Source organism: Hyla sarda, chromosome 2 (assembly GCF_029499605.1).
Source record: "Hyla sarda isolate aHylSar1 chromosome 2, aHylSar1.hap1, whole genome shotgun sequence".
Lineage (NCBI taxonomy): Eukaryota > Metazoa > Chordata > Amphibia > Anura > Hylidae > Hyla > Hyla sarda.
Window position 1 is genome coordinate 376,045,006 of NC_079190.1, and position 25,659 is coordinate 376,070,664.

The 25,659-nt window shown below is 43.3% G+C and overlaps 1 protein-coding gene across 2 annotated transcripts in view; it reads right to left on the bottom strand.

Moving 5' to 3' along the window:
• RAP1GAP2 (RAP1 GTPase activating protein 2) overlaps window positions 1-25,659 on the bottom strand; it is an 882,491-nt gene that overhangs the window by 631,005 nt on the left and 225,827 nt on the right. For both annotated transcript variants that reach the window (XM_056558445.1, XM_056558442.1), the window contains exon 2: window positions 17,042-17,077. In XM_056558445.1, the coding sequence (XP_056414420.1) occupies window positions 17,042-17,064 (23 nt within the window). In that variant the 5' untranslated portion in view covers window positions 17,065-17,077. The remainder of the gene's footprint in view (window positions 1-17,041; window positions 17,078-25,659) is intronic.

Genomic DNA, 25,659 nt, shown 5'->3' on the forward strand with positions numbered 1-25,659 from the left:
CCCTTTTCCCATTTTGAAAAAAAAATTATGAAATAAAAATTAAATGTGGAAGCCCTTGGGGGTATAGTGTAGTTGGGGTGTTGCTGTGTTGGAATATGAGGGGTTAATTTAACCTTTGTCACTTGTGACGCCAGGGTGTGGGTTAATACGCTGAGGTAGTTGCTAGGCCTATCGCTACCCTTCACAGAAACGATAGGTGCGTGCAGAAATAAATGATTGTCCATGGCAGTGCTGAACTTGAACTTGCAGGAACTTTACTGATGAATTGCGGCACATTCAGTAACGGTAACAGTTTTAGTAACAGAGTCTATTTTCAGCACGGCAGTGACTGACAGTTGCTTAGGACCGATAAGTTATCCTGAGATTAGTAGAATTAGGTTTTGCAGAGATCCACTGGATTTAGGGGTCTGTTTAGGTCCAGTGATCTTGCAGAGTAATAAGGAATTGAAGTAACTCACAGTTTTGGAATGATGGCCGTTGCCGCAAGGCTTTGGCTTAGTGGTTGCCAATGACAGCTGCGCAGATCCGTCCTCATCAGCAGCCCACGGGGAAAGAGAGAGATTAATGGCCGTCGCTCCCTTATATGGGCAGGGGCAGGGCCGTTTTGGATTGGTCCATGTCAGCTGTCACTCACCGTTACAAAGCATGATGGGTGATCACCTGACTACCTCCAAAGGTCCTTGAGAAAAAACCATAGAGTTCTGCGACGCATCACGTGACCCGCAGGTCCTGCAACACTAACAACAAGATAAGTACACTTTATATAAATATAGACAATTAGAATTAGATTTTTTTTTTCAATTTTACCCCACAAATATATAAATATATATATATATATATATATATATATATATATATATATATTTGTTTTGCTGCAGATTTTGTTATGAAATGATTGATGTCAATACAAAGTACAATTGGTTTTCAGAAGGGGAGGAGGAAAAAGCTAAAATGAAAATTGGCCTGCTCCTTAAGGTCAAAATAGGCTTCATCCTTTTTTTTTTTTTTTGTATTTGACTATGCTACAGGGACTGTAAAGTTTAGTGTAGTTCACAATATAGTGTGTACCTGTATTTTATGGTGGTCTCACAATTCTTCTGTGACCTTTGTTCCAATGCTTATTTTTAACAGCATACAAAATGATTGTCATCTCAGGTTTTCCCAGATTGCAATATAGCCTGTGACATTACATCAGTGTTCAGAGGGAGCCTGTCTGTGCTTCAATGCCTGGGGTGACGGCTGGGTGGAAGGGCGATTATTCTGCAGTGAATTGTAGTTTTGCAACAGATGGAGGCACCCCAGTTAGATAACACTGTTTCAATGGGTGGGGTGGCTGATGTGTGGGAGGGAGAAAATTTACCTCACACTTACAAACAAGAGATCCTGGGACTTGTAGTTTAACTCCTTGCCGTAAAGTGTTTATAACGTTTATAAACGGCGCTGCAGCACGGCAGGGTTATGAAGTGAGCTAAGGAGCTGAGCTCGCATCATACCCGCAAAGTCCTGGCTGCTAACAGCAGCCAAGACCCGTGACTACTGTCGGACATCGCCGTTCAGGCAGATGTCCGGCATTAACTCTTTAGACGCGGCAATCAATGTTGATCGCCGTGTCTAAAGTAAAAGTGAAAGCTTCCCATCAGCTCAGTCAGGCTGATTGAGACCACTGCGCTGGAAGTGAGGTGTCCCAATCAGCTAGGATGCACGAGGAGGGTCCCTTACCTGCGTCCGATCACCGAATGACTGCACCTTGCCTGAGATCCAGGCAGGAGCAGTCAAGTGGCGATAACACTGATCAATGCTATGCAATGGCATATCATTGAACAGTGTAAGAGATCAGTGTAATGCATGTTATAGTCCCCTATGAGGAAAAAAAGTGAAAAAAAAGTTAATAAAGATGATTTAACCCCTCCCCTAATAAAATTTAGAATCACCCCCAATTTCCCATTAAAAAATATATATAAAGTGTGTAAATAAACATATGTGGTATCGCCGCATGTGTAAATGCCTGAACTATAAAAATATATTGTTAATTTAGCCAAACCGTCAATGGCGTACATGCAAAAAAATTCCAGAATCCAAAATAGCGTATTTTTGGTCACTTTTTATACCATAGAAAGCGATCAAAAAGTCTGATCAAAACAAAAAGGATACTGATAAAAACTTCAGATCACGGCGCAAAAAATGAGTCCTCATACCACATGTATGTGGGGATAACGGAAGCCCCCAAAAGTTACAAAATTGCATTTTTTTCTTCAATTTTGTCGCACAATGATTTTTTTTTTTGTTTCCCCGTAGATTTTTGGGTAAAATGACTGATGGCATTACAAAGTAGAATTGGTGGTGCAAATAATAAGCCATCATAAGGATTTTTAGGTGCAAAATTGAAAGGGTTATGATTTCTAAAAGGTAAGGAGGAAAAACGGGGTTAAAGAGTACCTGTCACCAAACCAAACTTTTAATATTGTTCATTATGTTATTATAAGACACATTGGTATTTACTTGCTGTTAAAATTCTCAACCTTTCCATGTTTTTAATGGGATTGAAAAAACAGGCTCTGGCTCTGTTCTGTTCCCTGCACAAGTCAAACCGTTAGTTTGGTCTCTACCTGGACTTGCAGAAGTCCAAACTCAGGAATTTTAGTGCATGGCGAGGCACAGCTCTTGCAGGCTTCAGTGACGCCACACCTGCTGGGGGATGCCCACTTTCTCCTGCCAGGAGCTCACACAATGTGAGTAAGGTATGATACAGAGCTTTTTAAAACTCTGAAAACATTTTAAGGGCAGGAGGGGTGTTAGGAGTAGTTAGGGAATATAATCTTAATTAGCTTAGAAAATATGGTTTCATGACAGGTACTCTTTAAGGGAATTAATGCCAAAAGGAAATAGCCAGTTCACAAAAAGCTAGCCATGGTATTATGGTAATCTCACAACATAGCCATTTAGCCTCAAGACAAACACAGATCCTTCCTAAGCATGTCCATTACTGCCTGGCAGGTATTTACTAAAATCAACTTATGGTGAAAAACCACTTTAAAGGGTTAAATATCACATTTATTGTATTGATCATAAAGAAATGAACATGGCCATTTACATGCTGTTAAAAACAATCCACCTAGTAGGGATCGACCGATATCGATTTTTTAGGGCCGATACCGATAATCTGTCACCTTTCAGGCCGATAGTCGATAACTTATACCGATATTCCAGTATAAGTTATCGGCTATTTCAACCCCCACTGGCGGGCCAGAAGCCGTTGCAGATCAATTGTTTAAAGCGGGCGCTTTAAATCAATGAACTACAGCGGCTTTTGCGGTGCCAGAGATCGCCGCCGCTGTCCACTTCTCTCCCCCAGCCTGTCCTGGGGTCCTGAGTCTAACCACCACAGTTGCCCCATCGCCTCCCCCCCCATCCTCTGCCCACATACCGCAGCCGCCCCATCGCCTCCCCCCATCCCCGGTGTTATAATTACCTGTTCCTGGGGGTCCGCGATCCTTCTGGCTCCGTCGGCGTCCTGCGCTGTTACTGTGCGGACTGACGGTGACGTCGCGTTGGGGACATCACTCGTCATTGCGCTGCGCACAGCAACAGCGCAGGAGCCAGAAGGATCGCGGAACAGGTAATTATAACACCGGGGATGGGGGGAGGCGATGGGGCAGCGGCGGTATGTGGGCAGAGGATGGGGGGAAGCGATGGGGCGGCAACGGTATGTGGGCAGAGGATGGGGGGAGGTGATGGGACGGCGGCGGTATGGGGGCAGAGGATGGAGGGGGTGCGGCAATATGTGGGCAGAGGATGTGGGGAGGCAATGGGGCAGAGGCATGTGGGCAGAGGATGGGGGGAGGCAATGGGGCAGTGGCAGCGGTATGTGGGCAGAGGATGGGGGGAGGCAATGGGGCAGCGGCGGCGATGGTCGTCTCTGGCCGGGGGGGCGGGGCATTATCAGCATATCGGCAAGGTAATTGCCGATACCGATAATGTCCAAAATCGTGATTATCGGCCGATAATATCGGTCAAACCGATAATCGGCCCATCCCTACCACCTAGTGGTAAACATTTATAGCTATGTGCACGTCCACCTGCATACATGCTGGACATACATGCTCACAGCCATGTGCTAGCATGGTGATCCTCTGCTAACTGCAGGACAGACAGTAGAAATAGCTTTTTCTCTGCTTGTCAGGGAAGTACCAAAGCCTTTGCAGTAACATGGTGTGGCATTATTCTGTAGCCAAAAAGACATGGTATACACATGATTAATTAGTTAACCTAAAACACCAGCATAGCAGCCACATTCAAGAGTACTACAAATGGTAATATTTCCAGCTCCAACCACAAGGACCAAAGCAGGTGCACATGGAGATGCTTGGGTGGCACATTAATCCAACAGAATATGTTCAAAGCTGTGCTCCATACATTATATATAGTGACAGGGTTCATGTATATTCAGAGCTGCAGCCTCAATGTTTATATGCAATAAAAACCAGCCAGAATGGGAAGGCAATGTTTTCAAAATGAAGGTTTTTTTTTCTTTTTTCTTTTTTAATTAATGACCATTCAATGATCAATATCTGTGGTCTGTGGGTGTAAAGTGTTGCACTTATTTAAGTTATTGCATTTTCTTACATTTAATTAACATGTAATTCAATGTAATCTGATTACCCAACATGCATTACTCTGTTTCATTGTAAATTTACATATAGGAAACAATTCTATTCCATTCAATAGGGATTATCATAGCATGTACTGTAGCCTTTTTTTCAGTAGGTTGAGGGAGGACCACACTCTATGTCACCTGCTAAATTTACCTACACTAACTATAGACTTCTCACAAGATAAAAATACATTAGTGTTTTGTTGCTGTACATTTCATTAAAATGTGTTGTTGTAAGAGTTGTGAAATCTATATATATACGGTATATATATATATATATATATATATATATATATATTTATAGTGCTGTTTTTCAGAAGAATTACGTTGCCTCCAGGTGCCATAAAGAAGCTGTCAGGATCACCAAAAAAGAGCAAAGAACTGGTGCGACCCACAATGGAGAATACAGTAGATGAAGGAAGTTGAAGGAAGAAAATGCATTTGTCTTATTTGACATCAATGACGAATAAATGGGGGGACCACACCGTGCTCCTTTTTTATTTAGTTACATTATTACCACATAATTTTCCTAGCATGGGGAGACTGGCATCTGCCTCATTAAAGTTTTTTTGTCTCTACATCTTTGGATGAACTCAGTAGGGTTATAGGTTGAACTTGATGGACCCTTGTGTTTTTTCTACAGGGATTTTATTGACCATGTATGACCTAATGACCTATGAAAGTCCTATGAACCCGTTTATACTAGCAATGATGCAAACAACATGCCAAACTTAACTTGCAGATCGCTGTGGTTTTAGGTTTTTTTTTTGTCAAAAGTTACCACAGTTGGGGGAGTGTATTAATACAGTGGTCCCTCAAAAAGATAAACAAATATTCAGCGCGGTAGCTCGAATGCAGGAGTATTTCAGTGCAGTAACACACATGGACCAGGACAGCAGTGACGCGTTTCGATCTTCTAAGCGATCTTAATCATACTGACAGAGTCACAAAATTGGATTGCCTATATGGGGGAGGAAATCCTTACCACAGGCGCAATGAATTGCCATAATGGCAGGTAAGAGACACTCTCCCATAACGGGCAAACTCCATTACAAAGATATGTGCAATTCAACAAAAAATGTTCACACCACAATAGTATAATAAAAAATACCATAAAGTAGTATAACACATATAGAAAAAACATGAGTTGACACTAACAGAGTGTGTACACCATTCTATCGTGGAAGCGAAAACCAGCATAAGTATAAAAGTTATACACTGAAAAAATGTAGAGCTTACACTTAGATAAGTGAATTTAAAATGCAATTTTATTAAATATATTAAAATAACATTGAGCTATTACAGACAGGATCTACCAATAAATACAATTGAAGTGTGAGGTTCAGTACTGTTGTAACAATATGCACTCCATACACATAATGTTATTGTATCTTAATAGAATACAAAAAAGTGTCATATGCAAAGTAATAAATGAATACTGTGTGAGAGTCCCTGAATTGTCAGAACTCGCACCTGAACATCTCAGTCAGGTATTTACCCTGCCACAGTACTACATAACCTAAAGTGCACATGTATATAAAGTGCAAAAATCCTTCTCACCCACATTGACTGGGAACTGCTTCACTCCACTACCCCAACAGCTGCTGTTTTGTTGCCTTCCTCAGGGGGGCAGCTAAAGTCGGATGTGATAGCTATTCATAATTCATGTATAGTCATTAGAGATGCATGATTAAATCAAATAAAATAAATATGCCTATACTAAAGGTATTGAGATAAAACATAACATAATGGTCATGTTATTGAGGAATGTTAATATTTAGTGAGTCTTAAGAAAAAAGTCTATTCCTTATCATCCTGTTTATAACAAGTTCCAGAGCATGTATTGACATTATTCATATGTACAGAGACTCTACATTTTTTTTTCATCTTTTTATTGTTCTTAAGCCTGAAATTGGACATTGTGAAGAAATGCTTCAGCCCCATTCGGCCCTATGGCCATTTCGTTCCTCTCCCTAAGGGGACAGACGTCGATCATGACTTTTATTAAATAAGGGGATTTGTGGTGTCCCGGGACAGGACATGGTCCTGTACCCTCCCTAAGTCACATCAGGAAGAGTCCCTGCAGTCCATAGGGCTCTCCTGCAGGGTTAACCCCTTTGCTTACCTTCTATTGTTTCGTATAAATGCATTGTATATATTGTGCATGCATTGTCAATATGTATAAAGTTTTTTACAAATGTGTACAGGAGTGTTAGTGACATACCCAAAGTTCCTTGGGTACAGGACCCACAGGCTTTGCAACCAATGGGCTTTAGTCCAGCCTCCTTAGTATAATGGGGGACTGTAGTCTCTAAACTCGCTCTCTTATCTCCTGGATTTTAGCCAAGTACAATACTTGTACTATCTAAATTCATGTCATCTAGGCCAAAGCCCAAAGAACCTGCAGCAACTTCAAAATGTGAGTTATCAAGCTCTATCTACAATTCTAGTGACTACTACTCAACTCAAGAATAATGTCAGTACCACAGTGGTCTGCATAGATATCCTCAATACTACAAGTCCCAGCAAGTCTGTGAGGTATCCTGTGTCCCGGTTGCTTCTAGAGAAACTGCCTAGAGATATATAGATTAGACTAGCGGCATAATCCAATAAACCTCCCTATCTACGAGCTTCTGTCTATGGTTACCGCCTCTCACTGGGGCTCCTACCCCGTCAATACCCTGATATCGATAGTAGATATCCAATAGGATTAAACAAGAGGCAGGATGTTATACTGCACTATTGAGCCACATAGTCCGAAATGCCCCGTGTTGTTATTATTATTGTTATTTTTCTTTAATGCTTTACTGGTGGCATGTATAAATATAAATATATTTGTACTTATGTCTATGGTTATCCGCATCTTACTTGTCATATAGTTATGTATGGTATATATTTCACCCCCTTTCCCTCTCCATTCGAATGATTTAGAATGAGTGTTTTTTCTTTAATCACTCTTTAGGGTCTCATTACACAATCTTGTTTTTTGGGACCATATAAAGTATAATATGTGTACTATATTAAGTATATTATGTATATTTCAATACATTTGATTATATACTTTTATACTTATGCTGGTTTTCGCTTCCACGATAGAATGGTGTAAATACTCTGTTAGTGTCTACTGAGTATTGTGTTTTTTCTATATATGTTATGTTACTTTATGGTATTTTTAATTTTTTAATTGCACATATCTTTGTAATGGAGTTCGCCCGATGTGCGAGAGTGTCTGTTACCTGCCATTATGGCAAGTAATTGCACCTGTGGTAAGGATTTCCTCCCCCATATAGGCAATCCTCTGTGTCAGTATGATTAAGATTGCTTAGATGATCAAAACGTGTCTCTGCTGTCCTGGTCCATGTGTGTTGTTGCACTGAAATACTGCATTCGAGCTACCGCGCTGGATATTTTTTTTATCTTCTATCTTATCTTCAGCATTGTCCTAGTAGATCTGTGACGTGGAAGCCGTACTAAGGGGGGGGGGGGGGGGGGGAGCTGGATTTACTTGGTTTGTATTTGTCCTTCAAGTCACAATATTAATTGGTTCCAGGACGACCATTGTAGAAAGCATTGTATGTTGACACCATAACTCTATGGAAACCTGGTAATTGGTTCTGAAGCCACAAAAGTTCATCCAAAAATAGGAAAAAGTGAGGAATAAAGAAAAATAAGTAGATAACTAATATAAATAAATCAAGTCCTTACATATAAAAGTAAGAAAAAGCTGCTGGAAGCTGTAAATCACTGTCTATGTAGAGGACAGGAGCTTCTTCAGAGTCCTGTACAGTACACAATGTCCTAAAAGAGAAAAATGGAGCCACCCTTACTTGGTGTCCAAAGGAGCAGCTAACCCTGGCATAGGTAAAGAGTAGTACAGAACATGTAGTACCATCCTGTACTGTAGGGAGGTGTTACCAGACATCCAGTCAGTGCAAGCACTTCAGTAATACAGGTGTTTTACCAGTGAAATGCCCATTCTGATTGGTCAGTTCTTCCAGCCATTGACATGTTTTTCAGGTCTGGACTGTTAGTAACATTGTATGTTGAATCTGGTTTCAAGTTACAATGGTCCAGAAAAGACCATTGTATGTTGAAACTATTGTATGTTGAGGCCATTGTAAGTTGAGGGATCACTTTAATGTTGGTTTGGTTTTAGTTGTGTGTTTTCAAGCCAACTTTGGTTTTTCCTGTGAGCTTATTATTGGAGCACAAGTGTCTGTAACATTGTGACGCAGCACTGAAACAGTGTGATGCATTGAAAAAGCTGTAACGTGAACCGACCCCTGGGTTTTCTCACAGGACACAGAGAAGTCTTAACAGTCCTGAAGACAAGACTGAAGTCCCAAAAATCAGTAAAAGACATTTTAAGTCTTTTTTTCTGGAATTTTTAAAACATTTCCCCCAAGACGATGAATCAAGCTTGTACTGTAAAAAAAAAAAACTTATACATCTATAAATGCAAGACACATCACCACGTAAAGAAATATGACTGAGGGAACCAAGTAGGTAGGTCCACTATTTGGTAGATAGGAAGACAGTTTTTCTTATTGAATTGACAGGTGCCCATGTAAATATAGTAGTTTCCAACATTTCTCAGGTAATCCTTGATGGTAATTGCTACATTAGCGAGGCTAGCCACTGCAGATAGTTTGCCCCATTAGGTTAGTGCCCCATAGAGGTATTTCCCCACCCTTGGCAAGATTCCTCCTATAGGTACTTCCTCCCATGACCCATGTTAGGGCTGTAAATAATCAGAGAATAACTCTGCAAATGTTTTGCAAATACGAGAAATTCGGACATTCTCTTGTTACATGTTGTGCTATATAAACATAGAGAAAGTAGGCCAATATAAATAACATTTATTTAAAATGCAAAAACGGAAGAAGTTTTTTTTCTTATTTTAACTGTGATGTGTCACATATAATATGATACATAATGTGCTAGTAGGTTATGAAATGCATATTTTCATATGTCTACTTTTTTTTCTATGCATTATGTATCTTAGAAATACACTTTTTTTTCATAAATGCATCATTCATTGGACATATTTTTTTTATATACCATGCTTTTGAAATTAAGAAAATGTATTATGCTACTTGACCCATGATAATGAATTCCTCCATAGTTTGTTGCTTGGCCACATGGTTGGACTCGGATAGGCCCTTTATCTTTCACCACATCATCTTAGGTTGAATATAGGCCCCACTCCATTTCTGCAAAGGTGTGGAAACAGCGAGAGAGCGATACTGCACCCCCAAAAATTACCTCTTTTAAAGGGTACTCCGGTGGTTAAGATTTTTGGCTATATTGCATCTTCTTTTAATGTTCATGTTTTTTGCAATTGACATGTATTATATGTTTGTGTAGCATGTGTCTTTTTTTTCTTACCTGTTTGTGGGCCAGGAAGTTCTGTAGTTCTGTGTTGGATCTCTGACTGTTGTCCACAAGTTAGGATTAGGCTGTGGACAACATGTCAGAGCTTTTTTTTTTCTCTGTTCTTTCAGAACTGCATGAGAGAGATAAGCCACGCCCAATCATCTCCACCACCTGGAGGACGCAGGTGTACATGAGAGCAAGAAGTCACACCCCCTCTTCTCCCCCTCCTGGAGGACGCAGGTGTACATGAGAGCAAGAAGCCCCGCCCCCTCATCTCCCCCTCCTGGAGGACGCAGGTGTACATGAGAGCAAGAAGTCACGCCCCCTCTTCTCCCCCTCCTGGAGGACGCAGGTGTACATGAGAGCAAGAAGCCACGCCCACTCATCTCCCCCTCCTGGAGGACGCAGGTGTACATGAGAGCAAGAAGCCAGAGCAGAGGGAGAGAGAGGACATACTTCTGAGGACACAGGTCTGCACTGAAAGAAGAGAGAGAAGATAAGAGTGCTGTCTGAAGGGGAGGATAACAAAGTGCATGGGCTGGGGATGTATAGACTGCAGGGGAATAAATCTCGCACTGGGGATGATTTCTATGTGTGCAGGAGGGGGGGGGGGGGCTCCTGAATGACACATGCTGGGAGTTGTAGTCCCTGTTGTGTGTGTGTGTATGCTAGTGTTTACAAACCAGTCTGCCTCCAGCTGTTGCGAAACTACAACTACCAGAATCCTGGACAGACTTTGAACATGCTGGGAGTTGTAGTTTTGCAACAGCTGGAGGCACACTGGTTGGGAAACACTGTCCTAGCCTATTCAGCATACACATCATGTTACACCAGTGTTTCCAATCCAGTGTGCCTCCAGCTGTTGTACAACTACAACTCCCAGCATGACCTGAGAGCCTTTTGGCATGCTGGGAGTTGTAGTTTTGCAACAGCCGGAGGCACACTGATTTGGAAACACTGGCCTTGCCTATTCAGTATATTACAAACAAATTGGTTGTTTCCCAACCAGGGTGTCTTCAGCTGTATCAAAACTACAACTCCCAGCATGCCCGGACAGCTTTTGGATGGAGGCACCCTGTTTTGGAAACACTGGTGTATGCCCTACAGAGGTGTGGTGAACTACAACCCCCAGGAGATGACAGAGGCAGCATGCTGGTGTTATACCACAGACTGAAGACTCCTGAATGACACATGCTGGGAGTTGTAGTCCCTTTTGTGTGTGTATGACAGTGTATCCCAACCAGGGCTGATTATATTAGTGTGCTGTGTATAAGGGGGCCGACCCGGGAAAATAGTAGGATGGGTAAAGGGCGGAACAAAAAAAAAAAGGAGCCACCCCAAACCAGCAATGCATGTGGCATGCTGGGATTTGTAGTTTTCAGCACAACAGGAAACAGGAAATAGAAGCAAAGATAGGAAAACAAAGTGGGGGATAAAAAGACAACAAAGAATGGAAATAGAGTCGCCTAAACAACAAGAATAGAAATGAAACAAAACAAATAGGGTAAGTCAAGAACGGAAAAACACGTTGACCACCGGAGTACCCCTTTAAGGCCTTTGTGTGGCTGGGAATATTACAAAATCATGAGCTTTTTTTCACAAATGCATCGTTTGTAGGACATATGTATGAAAAATATATTTTTAAATGAAGGAAATACTCCCCGACATTTGTTACGCTGTATATGCTGGCTTAAGAAGTACCCCCACTTAGGGTATATTTTGCTGCTTGGCCCCATGGTAGGACCCAGAAGGAAAGGAGCACCTTTTGGCTTTGAGGACACGATAGTTACATAGTTGCATAGTTAGTATGGTTGAAAAAAGATATATGTCCATCAAGATAGACCAATGAATTGTCCAATCACCAATTTACAATCAAGGAGTAGAAACCTCTCAAAGATGATCAGGAGAAATGGGAGGCCACCATGGGTATTGAGAGTAGAATGATGGGGAAACACAATTTTTCTTCTTTTTTTTTTTTTTTTTGCCACAAAGAATTAATATAATGAATTTTCAAAAAGTCAGAATTCTATCTGAAGGCATTATATATGTATATTGAAATATTTATACATCAACGTGTTTAAATGGTAACTCTCATTAAAACTAATTTTTGCTATTGCACTACTTATGGTAAATAAAAAAAGATTTCTAATATACTTCGTTTAAATAAAATGAAGTTTTCTATGTTTTATTTGTGCTTAAAAAAGCTCAAGAGCACATTTTCCCACATCGTATACACAGACTTTGGACCGAAGTCCAAACACAGGAAGTGAAGCCTGGAGTGCTGAGGGGTGTGTATCCAGCCTCATCCAATCATAGCTCCTCTCACACTTAACTGCTATATGCCGTTGGTTGGACACACACCCCTCAGCACTCCAGGCTGCACTTCCTGTGTTTGGACTTCGTTCCAAAGTCTGTGGATGAGATGCGGGAAAATGTGCTCTTGAGCTTTTTTAAAGCACAAATAAAACATAGAAAAATTTTTTTTTTTTACAAACTATATTAGAAATATTTTTTATTTACCATAAGGAGTGCAATAGCAAAAATTAGTTTTAATGAGAGTGACCCAAAGAGCCAATTATACTTCTACTGTATTTGACAAAATGGACCATTATGCCTCTGTTATAGTTCTATATATTGTATTATTACACACTTTTATTTCCTGCAGTAATATGTGACAGAAGACTGAAGAATGCTTTGTACAGTAGATTGATCTATAGTGTTCTCCAATGTTTTACAGTTAGATGTTGTACAGAAGCTGCGGCATAGGCTTTGTAGGAGTATTAGTTCAAACATTGCCTGCTTATGTTGTTATTACATTTCACATTTACTAGCAGAAAAAATTTAATTAAGTTAATTAAGAAGCCAGATAATTAGACTTGTAACTGGCATTCCTTATTACCTTTTGGAAGTCAGGGGATTTCCTAAACACATTAATAATGTTATACATGGCATGTAAATTAAAAGCAGATTTATTTTAATGCATTATTTTAAGGAACCATAAACAACCTAATGAAACAGTTTATACTGCTTTTAATTTCCATTAGGTTAAGTTTACATTGCCATTGTTCTGGCTCTTTTTCTTTTTTTTTTTTTTTTTTTTTTTTTTTACACCAAATGGACCCAGAATGGTTTGGAGCACAACTGACACTGCAAGGTTCTGTTGGAAAAGATTGACATGAATGGGGTTTATCCAGGATCTGAAGTTTGAAAGGTGTCCCCCACTGGCCCGTAAGTATTCCCCTCGAAGAGAGAAATTCTCTTCTAGTCCCATCTGCTGGGGCTGTAATCCCACCTGCTCTGAGCAGAAAGAGCTAAAAAAGGATTGATCCCTCCCAGGGGACTTCTCATGGGCCGGAGTGGGACACCTTTAAAACTTCATGGGGAAGACATTTTTTTCTAGCTTTGGTTTTGCTAATGGGGGATTGATAAATTTGATGCACATATGCAAAAAAAAACAATAAATCACTTCAGAACTCAATTTTGTATGATCCCTTCTCTCCTCTGCGACTTTTTGTACAAACAACTTTTTTGTGCGACTTTTTAAAAGTTCTCTCCAAATACAGTTTTGTAAGCCAGGTCTGACCTGGATTAGGTTTGCGACTTTTTGGAGGGGTTTGCAACGTTTTCATGCCTATGTGCGACATTCGCGCAACATATATTCGCAACCACTGTAAAGAGAAAACTAAAGGTTGCTTAGGGAAGGCTAGTGGCTACTTTAAGCATACCCAAAAAAAGGCGCAAAAAAGTGCTTTGTGCACCCAGAGGAAAAAACAAAGCTCTAAATGCAATGATAAATCTCGCCCCATTTCTTCACCATCGATGGTAAAATCTGATGAAAGGTTCCCTTTAAAGGGGTACTCCCACCCTAGACATTTTATCCCCTATCCAAAGGATAGGGGATAAGATGTCTGATTTTGGGGGTCCCGTCGTTGGGGACCCCTGCAGTATTGCATGCGGCACCCACCTGTTTTTTGTCTGGAAGCGCTGGAGGGTCTGAGTCGTGACTATGGGAACGGAAGTCCTTGATCTCAGGACTCCGCCCCGAGTGATGTCACGCCCATCCCCTCAATGCAAGTCTACGGGAGGGGGCGTGATGGCTATCACACACCCTCCCATAGACTTGCATTGAGTGGACGGGTGTGATGTTACACTGGGGCGGAGTCCTGAGATCAAGGACTTCCGTTCCCGTAGTCGTGACCCTCCAGCGCTTCCAGACAAAAAAACAGGTGGGTGCCGCATGCAATTCTGCGGGGGTCCCCAGCGGCGGGACCCCCGAGATCAGACATCTTATCCCCTATCCTTTGGATAGGAGATAAGATGTCTAGGGTGGGAGTACCCCGTTAAGTGCCTTGCCAGAGATGGTAGTATTGTATTGCTAGTAGGAATATGTTCTGGCCATATTTTCATATAGCAGAGAAAATGTTGTTGTTTTTATAGCCCTATATTATATAGCGATGTATACACTCAGTGCAGTACAAGAACACACCAGACATATAATCAAAATAAAATACTTGGAGATAAATGAAACACCAAACAGTTTTTGAGGCCACAATAACGTTGACTTAGCTGAAAATACTCCTGTTCACCTGTTGATGGATCCTCTTCATAGAAGCTAAGTGTGTTCTCTTACCTAAATACCACTATTCTTGGCCATTCATTTCAAAGTTAAAAGCTCTCTCAAGTCAACCAATGGAGTCCTTACAATAAGCAGATGGCATGCTACAAAACGATCTAATTCATAAAGGCAGTGGATGAGTCTTCCATAACAAGGACATCACTTTTATTCTCCATGCATCATAAATCAGATGTACATTATATAACATTGTGCTTCAGATTTCGAGTATGAATAGCAATTATGGAAGGCTGCTAGGACTTTATGTAAAGTATACGTAGATATTGATGCATGAAGGAACATACCTTCCGGGGGTGGAAGGAGCAGGTTATTCAAAATCAGAGATATACTGGGCGATAAGGAATGGTGCAAAATCATAGCCTCGGTATTCATAACCGAGAAAACATAACACATATTTATTAACATAAAAAGACATACTGGGGGACATATTCAAAAACTAATGTAAATTCTGTTACAGCAATATCAATCATATTTTTACTTCTCCTCATATTACCAAAGGTCCCTTGTGCTGCTTTGAAAATATGTGAGTTCATCTCCGCACCACTTTAGTTTTTTCTTTGCCACTTTTGGGGTTTTACATTGCAAAAATGTCTGAGTTAGGCACCAATTTGTAAATGTTGGACAATTCATGTGGGAACAAGCTAACCCCACGTAGCAATGTCTGCGGGGTGGAGATCCGACAGAACATTAAACAAGTTCAATGTTCTGGTGGAATTTCGTGAGGGGATTTTCCGGGCAGAAAGTCCGCCTTGAAAACTGTGACAGTAATAAGACTCTGCTGCACCGGAATTTATGAGTGGAATTTAAATACGGCACTCTGGAAATCTGTAGTGTGAAGCCGGCTTTAAGTGTCCTGGACACTCTGGATCACTATATGAGCTGGATTAGAATGTATTTTTTTCACTTCTCATCTCTATTTTAGTATATATCTAGTTTCCCTATGAAATAGCAATTCTGAAGCATCTGAAAGCTTGTGTTGTTCCTTTGCTATTCCTCCTGGAAGTGACATGTCCATAATAACTAGTCTAAGGCCATGTAACTTCACACGGCCGATAATGTGCGCAAATTTTGCTTGAAAAAACATGGGGGAACATTCTGCACATTTGCTTGTTTCGGTGGCGCCTCCTTCATAGACGGCAATGCATTTTCGAGCAGAATCCTCAGAAACACTAAACTGATACAATGTTTATGCAGATGCCGAAATCGCTGAAATTCCACCATGTGTACAGTGCATTAAAATCCCGTTGAAAGCAATTAAAATTTCACAAGGAAATGTGGTAGTGTGAGCATGGTTTCAAATTAGTGCTGACAATTCCACAGTGTGTAGTGATAGATCCAGGGGTGTAACTAAAGGGGGTGTAGAGGTTACAATCCCACCAAGCCCGTGATGCCTGAGAGGACCCTTCTGATATATATTAAAACACCAGTCCTATAAATTCCACATAGGTGGTGGCCTTTTATAACTTATGCACTGAGGCACAGGAACCTCAAGTTAAACCTCTGGATACATCCTATGGACAAGTTGAATGGTATTGCACAGTTGGAAATTTGAGTATGGAGTATGAGCTGCAGTACCAGATACAGCCACATGGACATATACATTGTAGTGCTGAATGCTGCAGTGAAGGGGTACACTGCAAGTTACACAACCCACTCCTGCAAGCTACACAACCATTCCTTTCTGTTAATCATAGGGATACATAGCATATCAGGCCATAATGATGAATGTAATAGAAATACCAAAGGAACGGACAGGCGTCCTGCACTCACCGCATAAGATATGGTTACTCAGCTCACATCTCGGGCTGCTTCTCCGGTAGGGACTTCGAAGACAACGTGGAGCGCTCAGAGGTGACTGCCGGCGCTTTCACGCATACTAATGCGCTTCGTCCGGCCGGAGGCATTCCTATGCGTGAAACCGCCTGCAGTCCTTCTGAGCGCTCCACGTTGTCTTAGAAGTCCCTACCGGAGAAGCAGCCCGAGATGTGAGCTGAGTAACCATATCTTATGCGGTGAGTGCAGGACGCCTGTCCGTTCCTTTGGTATTTCTATTACTGATTACTACGTTATATTGTCCTAGCACCACCGCCGCTGGATTTATCTGGTTGCCCGACCTGGTCTGGTTGTTGTCCATCTCATAGAGCTGCTAATTAAACATACCGGTGCCACTGTATTTTTCTCACACATTTGATAATGATAAATGTGTTATCCTGGATAACACACATGACAAGGAGCTCTCGTAATTATTACAATATTAAAACCAGTTACATTTACATCTGTTCATTTCATGAAGTCTTAACACGTTCATAAAGCACATCGCCCTCCAAGAAAATGAACTGCAATCTATCAAATTAACAAAACTGCTTGAAAGAATGACTTACTTGACTTTCAGGCTGGCCAGCATAGCTTTATCAATCCTGCAAGAATGAAATCAATAAAGCAATTAATTATTCAGCTTTCACTTACTGTACACAATGTCTTACAAGAACACATTGACTTAGGGATTAGATGGAGTTGTCACCGCTAAAATGTCCAGCTGATTGATCATCCTTTAAGGTCTATTCACACGTACTGTATTCTGGCATATTTGATGCACAGGATTTTCTGCTGCAGATTTCAATGTAAACTGAATGAGTGAAGACAGCTTCTAATCTGCGCAGAATACTGTACATGTGAATAGACCCTTAAAGCGGAACAACTTCATCAGCAGAAGCCTAATGCCTGGTGCACTTATAATAGGGAGAAACGCGCCTCAAACCATGGAAAATCAGGTCATGAATGTAAAATCTGATAACATTAGAATAGTCTGAATGGAAATCACTCTCCTGCCTGGCTATGATTAGAGCAATAGGCATAATATATGGGAATTACTCATGCCGCAATGAATATATTAGTTACTATTGACACTTCATTTCAAACATTAAAAGGAAAAGCACAATTGGGAGACAGACACATACTGAACCGCTTAACTTATGGCGCTTTCATCATCTTGGCTGGCGCGTAAGTTATCCGGAGTAGTATAGCGGGGTAGAAAAGAAGATTCTTCCTCGCTCCAATGATGCAAGGTCTATTATTTATTTATACAAACAAAATCAAACAAATACAATTATATGTTATACTTGTTTTGGTTAGTTTAATTTTTTTTATTTAGTTTGTATAAATAAATAATTGACCTTGCATCACTGAAGAACAGAAGAATCTTATCTTCCATTTACCTTACTGTACTACTCCGGATTAATAAACCTGCTAATGCTGCTTTTTGTTAACACTTTTTCAACTATTTCAACTTCTAGTATGGAATGGGTTCATCTATATGTGTAAAATTTTTATTGGATAATTTTTTACACTTTATTTATCTATGCTATCTGCGCTCCATTAGTAGTGCCTGCTACAGTCAGTCTATATGAAAAGAAGAAGATTGGAAGCCATGGAGGTAAGACCCCAGCTGCCAGAAAAGTGGATGCAACATCCAAATAACCTTCCTTGCTATCAACCTGGTTGTCGGTCTCTCCAGTGCTGGATGATCCTGTTCTGAAGCATTCCTCAGTTACATTCAGCGATTCCCCCAGCATTGCTTTGGAGTGCTCTTTTTTTCTGTTTATAAATTTGGATGTTGCTGTCATCTTAATGGTTACTAGCAGGCGACAGGGATCGCCATTAGTTAGGAGTTTGCACCATACCTTCTTAATGGCTCCATGACGTGTACATTCATCATGGGTCATTAAGGGGCTATGGTATACTTATCCATATCTGCCATCAGATGAAGGTCTGAGCTAAATGCTAAGGCCCAGGTCACACCTAGAAGCCCACACTGCCATGTATAAAAGAGGCACTGCCATTTGTGGAAAATGAATATTACCCTAATACTAAGTCTAAGGGTAAAATGTGCTACTGAAGTGCATAGAATATAAATGTTCAGCTTCCAGTGTGACCAGAATAATATTAAGGATATGCCTGGAAATATGGTGCAGGATGTCTCCTGAGCCTTTGAACCTCATTTATAGAGATGTCGCGAATTGTTCACCGGCAAACTTAGCATGTTCGCGTTCGCATCGCCGGGCGAACATATGTGAAGTTCGATTCGCCCCCTATACTTTAACATTGCGGTAAACTTTGACCCTGTGAGTCAGAGTCAGCAGACACATTACAGCCAACCAGCAGCAGTTCCTCCCTTCCAGACCCTCCTACCTCTTGCACGGACGCCATTTTACCCTCATTCAGCATGCTGCAGGCTTAGGAAGTGGAGGGTCAGAGAAGCTGTTCCTTCTGTATAGGGAAAGCGATAGCTAGGTTGCTGCTAGGTGATGTATTCAGGGTCCACTTTACTCCTAAAGCACTAGTCTAACATCTGCTTTAAGGACAGCACCCAAAAAAGTCCTTTTTAGGGCTCAAATATCAGTCCGTGTGTCTTGCAATAGCTGGAGGCACCCTGGTTGGGAGGGAACCACTGGTTAAAAGGGGTACTCCAGTGTAAAACTTAATTTCCTTCAAGCAACTAACTACAGTATTAAAAGGGCTATAAGTTCAGTCCGTGTGTCTTGCAACTGCTGGAGGCACCCTGGTTGGGGACCTCTGCTTAAAAGGGGAACTCCGCAACCTTTTTTGCTCATTGTCACACTAGTGCAAATCACATTTGGTGTGATAGTTGTTCAAAGAAAAATAATGTGCTGCCTAATATGGGGGAATCTATGTGCTGCCTAAAGGGGGGATCTAAATATGTGCTGCCTAAAGGGGCTCTATGTGCTGCCTAAAGGGAGGCTCTAACTATGTGCTGCCTAATATGGGGGAATCTATGTGCTGTCTAAAGGGGGGCGCTATGTGCTGCCTAAAGGGGGGCTCTAACTATGTGCTGCCTAACATGGGGGAATCTATGTGCTGCCTAAAGGGGGGGATCTAACTATGTGCTGCCTAATATGGGGGAATCTATGTGCTGCCTAAAGAGGGGATCTAACTATGTGATGCCTAAAGGGGGGCTCTATGTGCTGCATAAAGGGGGCTAAAGCACATTATTCCAAAGAATTTAGGAATAATAGGTGATTTATGCCCTTTATGGATTAAAACCAGACTCTGCATCAACTATGTAATTCTCCATGGGAGTTTTGCCATGGATCCCCCTCCAGCACGGCACAGTCCAGGTATTAGTCCCCTTGAAACAACTTTTAAATCACTATTGTGGCCAGAAAGAGTCCCTGTGGAAGTCAATGGCCATTGAAGTCAATGGCGGTTCGCCCGGTTCGCCAGTTTGCGAACATTTGCGGAAGTTCGCGTTTGCCGTTCACGAACCGAAAATTTTATGTTCGCGACATCACTACTCATTTACACCATTTACACATTTTTACTTGCATTTTAGACGCTACAATTAAATTTGATTGTGGTGTCTAAGGTGTTAAAGCCAGGCATCACCGTCTGGCAGCTCCTGAGCGCATGTCATAGAAGGGGAGTGGGACTCTGTCGTCCACGAGAGGTTAAAGGTGGAATTGCGGAAGGTAGAAGTGATTCTCACGCCTACTGGTAGGTGGTGTAGCTTTGCGCCTAAAAAAAATGCACAAAATAGCGACTTTTGACAAAAGTCGAAAATGATAAATACGTGACCACTGCATGGTCAAAAAGAAGAAGTTCTACAGGTAGGCAAAAATAGTGAAACTGTCTATATCAAAAGATTCATAAAAGTTGCTAAATATTCTCCATGCGCCTGAACTGCACCAAAACAAAGACAAAAAATGCTCTAATAGCAATGATAAATCTCTCCCTATATCTTTGCCCTGGAAAGAACTATGGAGCGTTAAAAAAAAAAAAAAAAAAAGGATGCCCAAATAATTATCCCTATTAAGCTATGGGCCAATTTACACCCATGTTTTCCTGCTGACAAGTCCGCTTTAAGGGTACGGTCCCACGTACCACTTACGCAGCATATTTCATGCTGCGCAAAATCCTCTGCCTCCAAACTTCACTAAAAACGCATGGCTGCCGCCGGCTAGCCTTGTGTGTATGGTCATCTGAGGAAACGCAGTGTATTTCCCGCTGCTGCAGGTGATTTTACACAGCGTGAAATATGCTGCTGCGGTGACTGGGGTGTTGCAGTATGTAGGTAGTATTAACCCTGGAGGCAAGATTTTATTAACCCCCTTAGTGTTCGTGACGCCAGGGTGTGGTTATTCCGGTATGGTAACCGCCGTCAACCAACCCAAAAACGGTTTTGTAATAAAGGAATGTCCACAGCAAGGATTCTGAATAAACTGGAACTTTTACTTGAAATGCTTAGGGAACAGTCTTTACAATTATGCAGTTCCTTCAGAGGCAACCAGGACACGGGATACCTCGCAGGCTTGCTTGGACTTGTAGTTATTGAGATATTTAGGCAGGCCACTGTGCTACTAATATATTCCTTAGCTGAGTAGTAGTCACTGGATTTGTAGAGAGAATTGTAACTCACATTTTAGAAGTGGCTGCATTTCTTTAGGCTTTGGCCTAGATGAGATGAATTTGCAGTATACAGGACTTTATGCTTTCCTTATGTCCAAGTCTCAAGAGAGAAGAGAGCTAACTAAGAGACTACAGCCCCTTATATACTACGGGGCTGGACTAAAGCCCATTGGTTGCTAATGGCTGGGGTTACTGTGCCCATGGAACTCTGAGTATGTCACATGACAGTGGTTCATGTTACGCCGAGCGCTCCGGGTCCCCGCTCCTCCCCGGAGCACTCGCTTCACTCCCTCCGCTGCAGCGCTCCGGTCACGTCCTCTGACCCGGGGCGCTGCGATCCTGCTGCCAGCCGGGATGCGATTCGCGATGCGGGTAGCGCCCGCTCGCGATGCGCACCCCGGCTTCCCTACCTGACTCGCTCCCCGTCTGTTCTGTCCCGGCGCGCGCGGCCCCGCTCCCTAGGGCGCGCGCGCGCCGGGTCTCTGCGATTTAAAGGGCCACTGCGCCGCTGATTGGCGCAGTGGTTCCAATTAGGGTTTTCACCTGTGCACTTCCCTATATTACCTCACTTCCCTTGCACTCCCTTGCCGGATCTTGTTGCCTTAGTGCCAGTGAAAGCGTTCCTTGTGTGTTCCTTGCCTGTGTTTCCAGACCTTCTGCCGTTGCCCCTGACTACGATCCTTGCTGCCTGCCCCGACCTTCTGCTACGTCCGACCTTGCTTCTGCCTACTCCCTTGTACCGCGCCTATCTTCAGCAGCCAGAGAGGTGAGCCGTTGCTAGTGGATACGACCTGGTCACTACCGCCGCAGCAAGACCATCCCGCTTTGCGGCGGGCTCTGGTGAAAACCAGTAGTGGCTTAGAACCGGTCCACTAGCACGGTCCACGCCAATCCCTCTCTGGCACAGAGGGTCCACTACCTGCCAGCCGGCATCGTGACAGTAGATCCGGCCATGGATCCCGCTGAAGTTCCTCTGCCAGTTGTCGCTGACCTCACCACGGTGGTCGCCCAGCAGTCACAACAGATAGCGCAACAAGGCCAACAGCTGTCTCAACTGACCGTGATGCTACAACAGTTGCTACCACAGCTTCAGCAGTCATCTCCTCCGCCAGCTCCTGCACCTCCTCCGCAGCGAGTGGCCGCTCCTGGGATACGCTTATCCTTGCCAGATAAATTTGATGGGGACTCTAAGTTTTGCCGTGGCTTTCTCTCCCAATGTTCCCTGCATCTGGAGATGATGTCGGACCTGTTTCCCACTGAAAGGTCTAAGGTGGCTTTCGTAGTCAGTCTTCTGTCCGGAAAAGCCCTGTCATGGGCCACACCGCTCTGGGACCGCAATGACCCCGTCACTGCCTCAGTACACTCCTTCTTCTCGGAAATCCGAAGTGTCTTTGAGGAACCTGCCCGAGCCTCTTCTGCTGAGACTGCCCTGTTGAACCTGGTCCAGGGTAATTCTTCCGTTGGCGAGTACGCCGTACAATTCCGTACACTTGCTTCAGAATTGTCCTGGAATAATGAGGCCCTCTGCGCGACCTTCAAAAAAGGCCTATCCAGCAACATTAAAGATGTTCTGGCCGCACGAGAAATTCCTGCTAATCTATATGAACTTATTCACCTAGCCACTCGCATTGACATGCGTTTTTCTGAAAGGCGTCAGGAACTCCGCCAAGATATGGACTCTGTTCGCACAAGGCGTTTCGTCTCCTCGGCTCCTCTCTCCTCTGGTCCCCTGCAATCTGTTCCTGTGCCCCCCGCCGTGGAGGCTATGCAGGTCGACCGGTCTCGCCTGACACCCCAAGAGAGGACACGACGCCGTATGGAGAACCTCTGCCTGTACTGTGCTAGTACCGAACACTTCCTGAGGGATTGTCCTATCCGTCCTCCCCGCCTGGAAAGACGTACGCTGACTCCGCACAAAGGTGAGACAGTCCTTGATGTCTACTCTGCTTCTCCACGTCTTACTGTGCCTGTGCGGTTGTCTGCCTCTGCCTTCTCCTTCTCTACAGTGGCTTTCTTGGACTCTGGATCTGCAGGAAATTTTATTTTGGCCTCTCTCGTCAACAGGTTCAACATCCCAGTGACCAGTCTCGCCAGACCCCTCTACATCAATTGTGTAAATAATGAAAGATTGGACTGTACCATACGTTTCCGCACGGAGCCCCTTCTTATGAGTATCGGATCTCATCATGAGAGGATTGAACTTTTGGTCCTCCCCAATTGCACCTCGGAGATTCTCCTTGGACTTCCCTGGCTTCAACTTCATTCCCCAACCCTGGATTGGTCCACTGGGGAGATCAAGAGTTGGGGGTCCTCTTGTTCCAAGAACTGTCTAAAGCCGGTTCCCAGTAACCCTTGCCGTAACTCTGTGGTTCCTCCAGTAACCGGTCTCCCTAAGGCCTATATGGACTTCGCGGATGTTTTCTGCAAAAAACAAGCTGAGACTCTACCTCCTCACAGGCCTTATGATTGCCCTATCGACCTCCTCCCGGGCACTACTCCACCCCGGGGCAGAATTTATCCTCTCTCTGCCCCAGAGACTCTTGCCATGTCCGAATACGTCCAGGAGAATCTAAAAAAGGGCTTTATCCGTAAATCCTCCTCTCCTGCCGGAGCCGGATTTTTCTTTGTGTCCAAAAAAGATGGCTCCCTACGTCCTTGCATTGACTACCGCGGTCTTAATAAAATCACGGTTAAGAACCGCTACCCCTTACCCCTCATCTCTGAACTCTTTGATCGCCTCCAAGGTGCCCACATCTTCACTAAATTGGACTTAAGAGGCGCCTATAACCTCATCCGCATCAGAGAGGGGGACGAGTGGAAAACGGCATTTAACACCAGAGATGGACACTTTGAGTATCTGGTCATGCCCTTTGGACTGTGTAATGCTCCTGCCGTCTTCCAAGACTTTGTCAATGAAATTTTTCGTGATCTATTATACTCCTGTGTTGTGGTATATCTGGACGATATCCTAATTTTTTCTGCCAATCTAGAAGAACACCGCCAGCATGTCCGTATGGTTCTTCAGAGACTTCGTGACAACCAACTCTATGCCAAAATTGAGAAATGTCTGTTTGAATGCCAATCTCTTCCTTTTCTAGGATATTTGGTCTCTGGCCAGGGACTACAGATGGATCCAGACAAACTCTCTGCCGTCTTAAATTGGCCACGCCCCTCCGGACTCCGTGCTATCCAACGCTTTTTGGGGTTCGCCAATTATTACAGGCAATTTATTCCACATTTTTCTACCATTGTGGCTCCTATCGTGGCTTTAACCAAGAAAAATGCTGATCCCAAGTCCTGGCCTCCTCAAGCAGAAGACTCCTTTAAACGACTCAAGTCTGCCTTTTCTTCGGCTCCCGTGCTCTCCAGACCTGACCCTTCCAAACCCTTCCTATTGGAGGTTGATGCCTCCTCAGTAGGAGCTGGAGCTGTTCTTCTTCAAAAAAATCCTTCCGGGCATGCTGTCACTTGTGGTTTTTTCTCTAGGACCTTCTCTCCAGCGGAGAGGAACTACTCCATCGGGGATCGAGAGCTTCTAGCCATTAAATTAGCACTTGAGGAATGGAGGCATCTGCTGGAGGGATCAAGATTTCCTGTTATTATCTACACCGACCACAAGAACCTCTCCTACCTCCAGTCGGCCCAACGGCTGAATCCTCGCCAGGCCCGGTGGTCTCTGTTCTTTGCCCGATTTAATTTTGAGATTCACTTTCGTCCTGCCGATAAGAACATTAGGGTCGATGCTCTCTCTCGTTCCTCGGATGCCTCAGAAGTTGATCTCCCTCCGCAACACATCATTCCACCTGACTGCCTGATCTCCACTTCTCCTGCCTCCATCAGGCAGACTCCTCCAGGAAAGACCTTTGTTTCTCCACGCCAACGCCTCGGAATCCTCAAATGGGGTCACTCCTCCCATCTCGCAGGTCATGCGGGCATCAAGAAATCTGTGCAACTCATCTCCCGCTTCTATTGGTGGCCGACTCTGGAGACGGATGTTGGGGACTTTGTGCGAGCCTGCACTATCTGTGCCCGGGATAAGACTCCTCGCCAGAAGCCCGCTGGTTTTCTTCATCCTCTGCCTGTCCCCGAACAGCCTTGGTCTCTGATTGGTATGGATTTTATTACTGATTTACCCCCTTCCCATGGCAACACCGTTATTTGGGTGGTCGTTGATCGATTCTCCAAAATGGCACATTTCATCCCTCTTCCTGGTCTTCCTTCTGCGCCTCAGTTGGCTAAACAATTTTTTGTACACATTTTTCGTCTTCACGGGTTGCCTACGCAGATTGTTTCGGATAGAGGGGTCCAATTCGTGTCTAAATTCTGGAGGGCTCTCTGTAAACAACTCAAGATTAAATTAAATTTTTCCTCTGCATATCATCCCCAGTCCAATGGACAAGTAGAAAGAATTAACCAGATCCTGGGTGATTATTTGCGACATTTTGTTTCCTCCCGCCAGGATGACTGGGCAGATCTCCTTCCATGGGCCGAATTTTCGTATAACTTCAGGGTCTCTGAATCTTCCTCCAAATCCCCATTTTTCGTGGTGTACGGCCGTCACCCTCTTCCCCCCCTC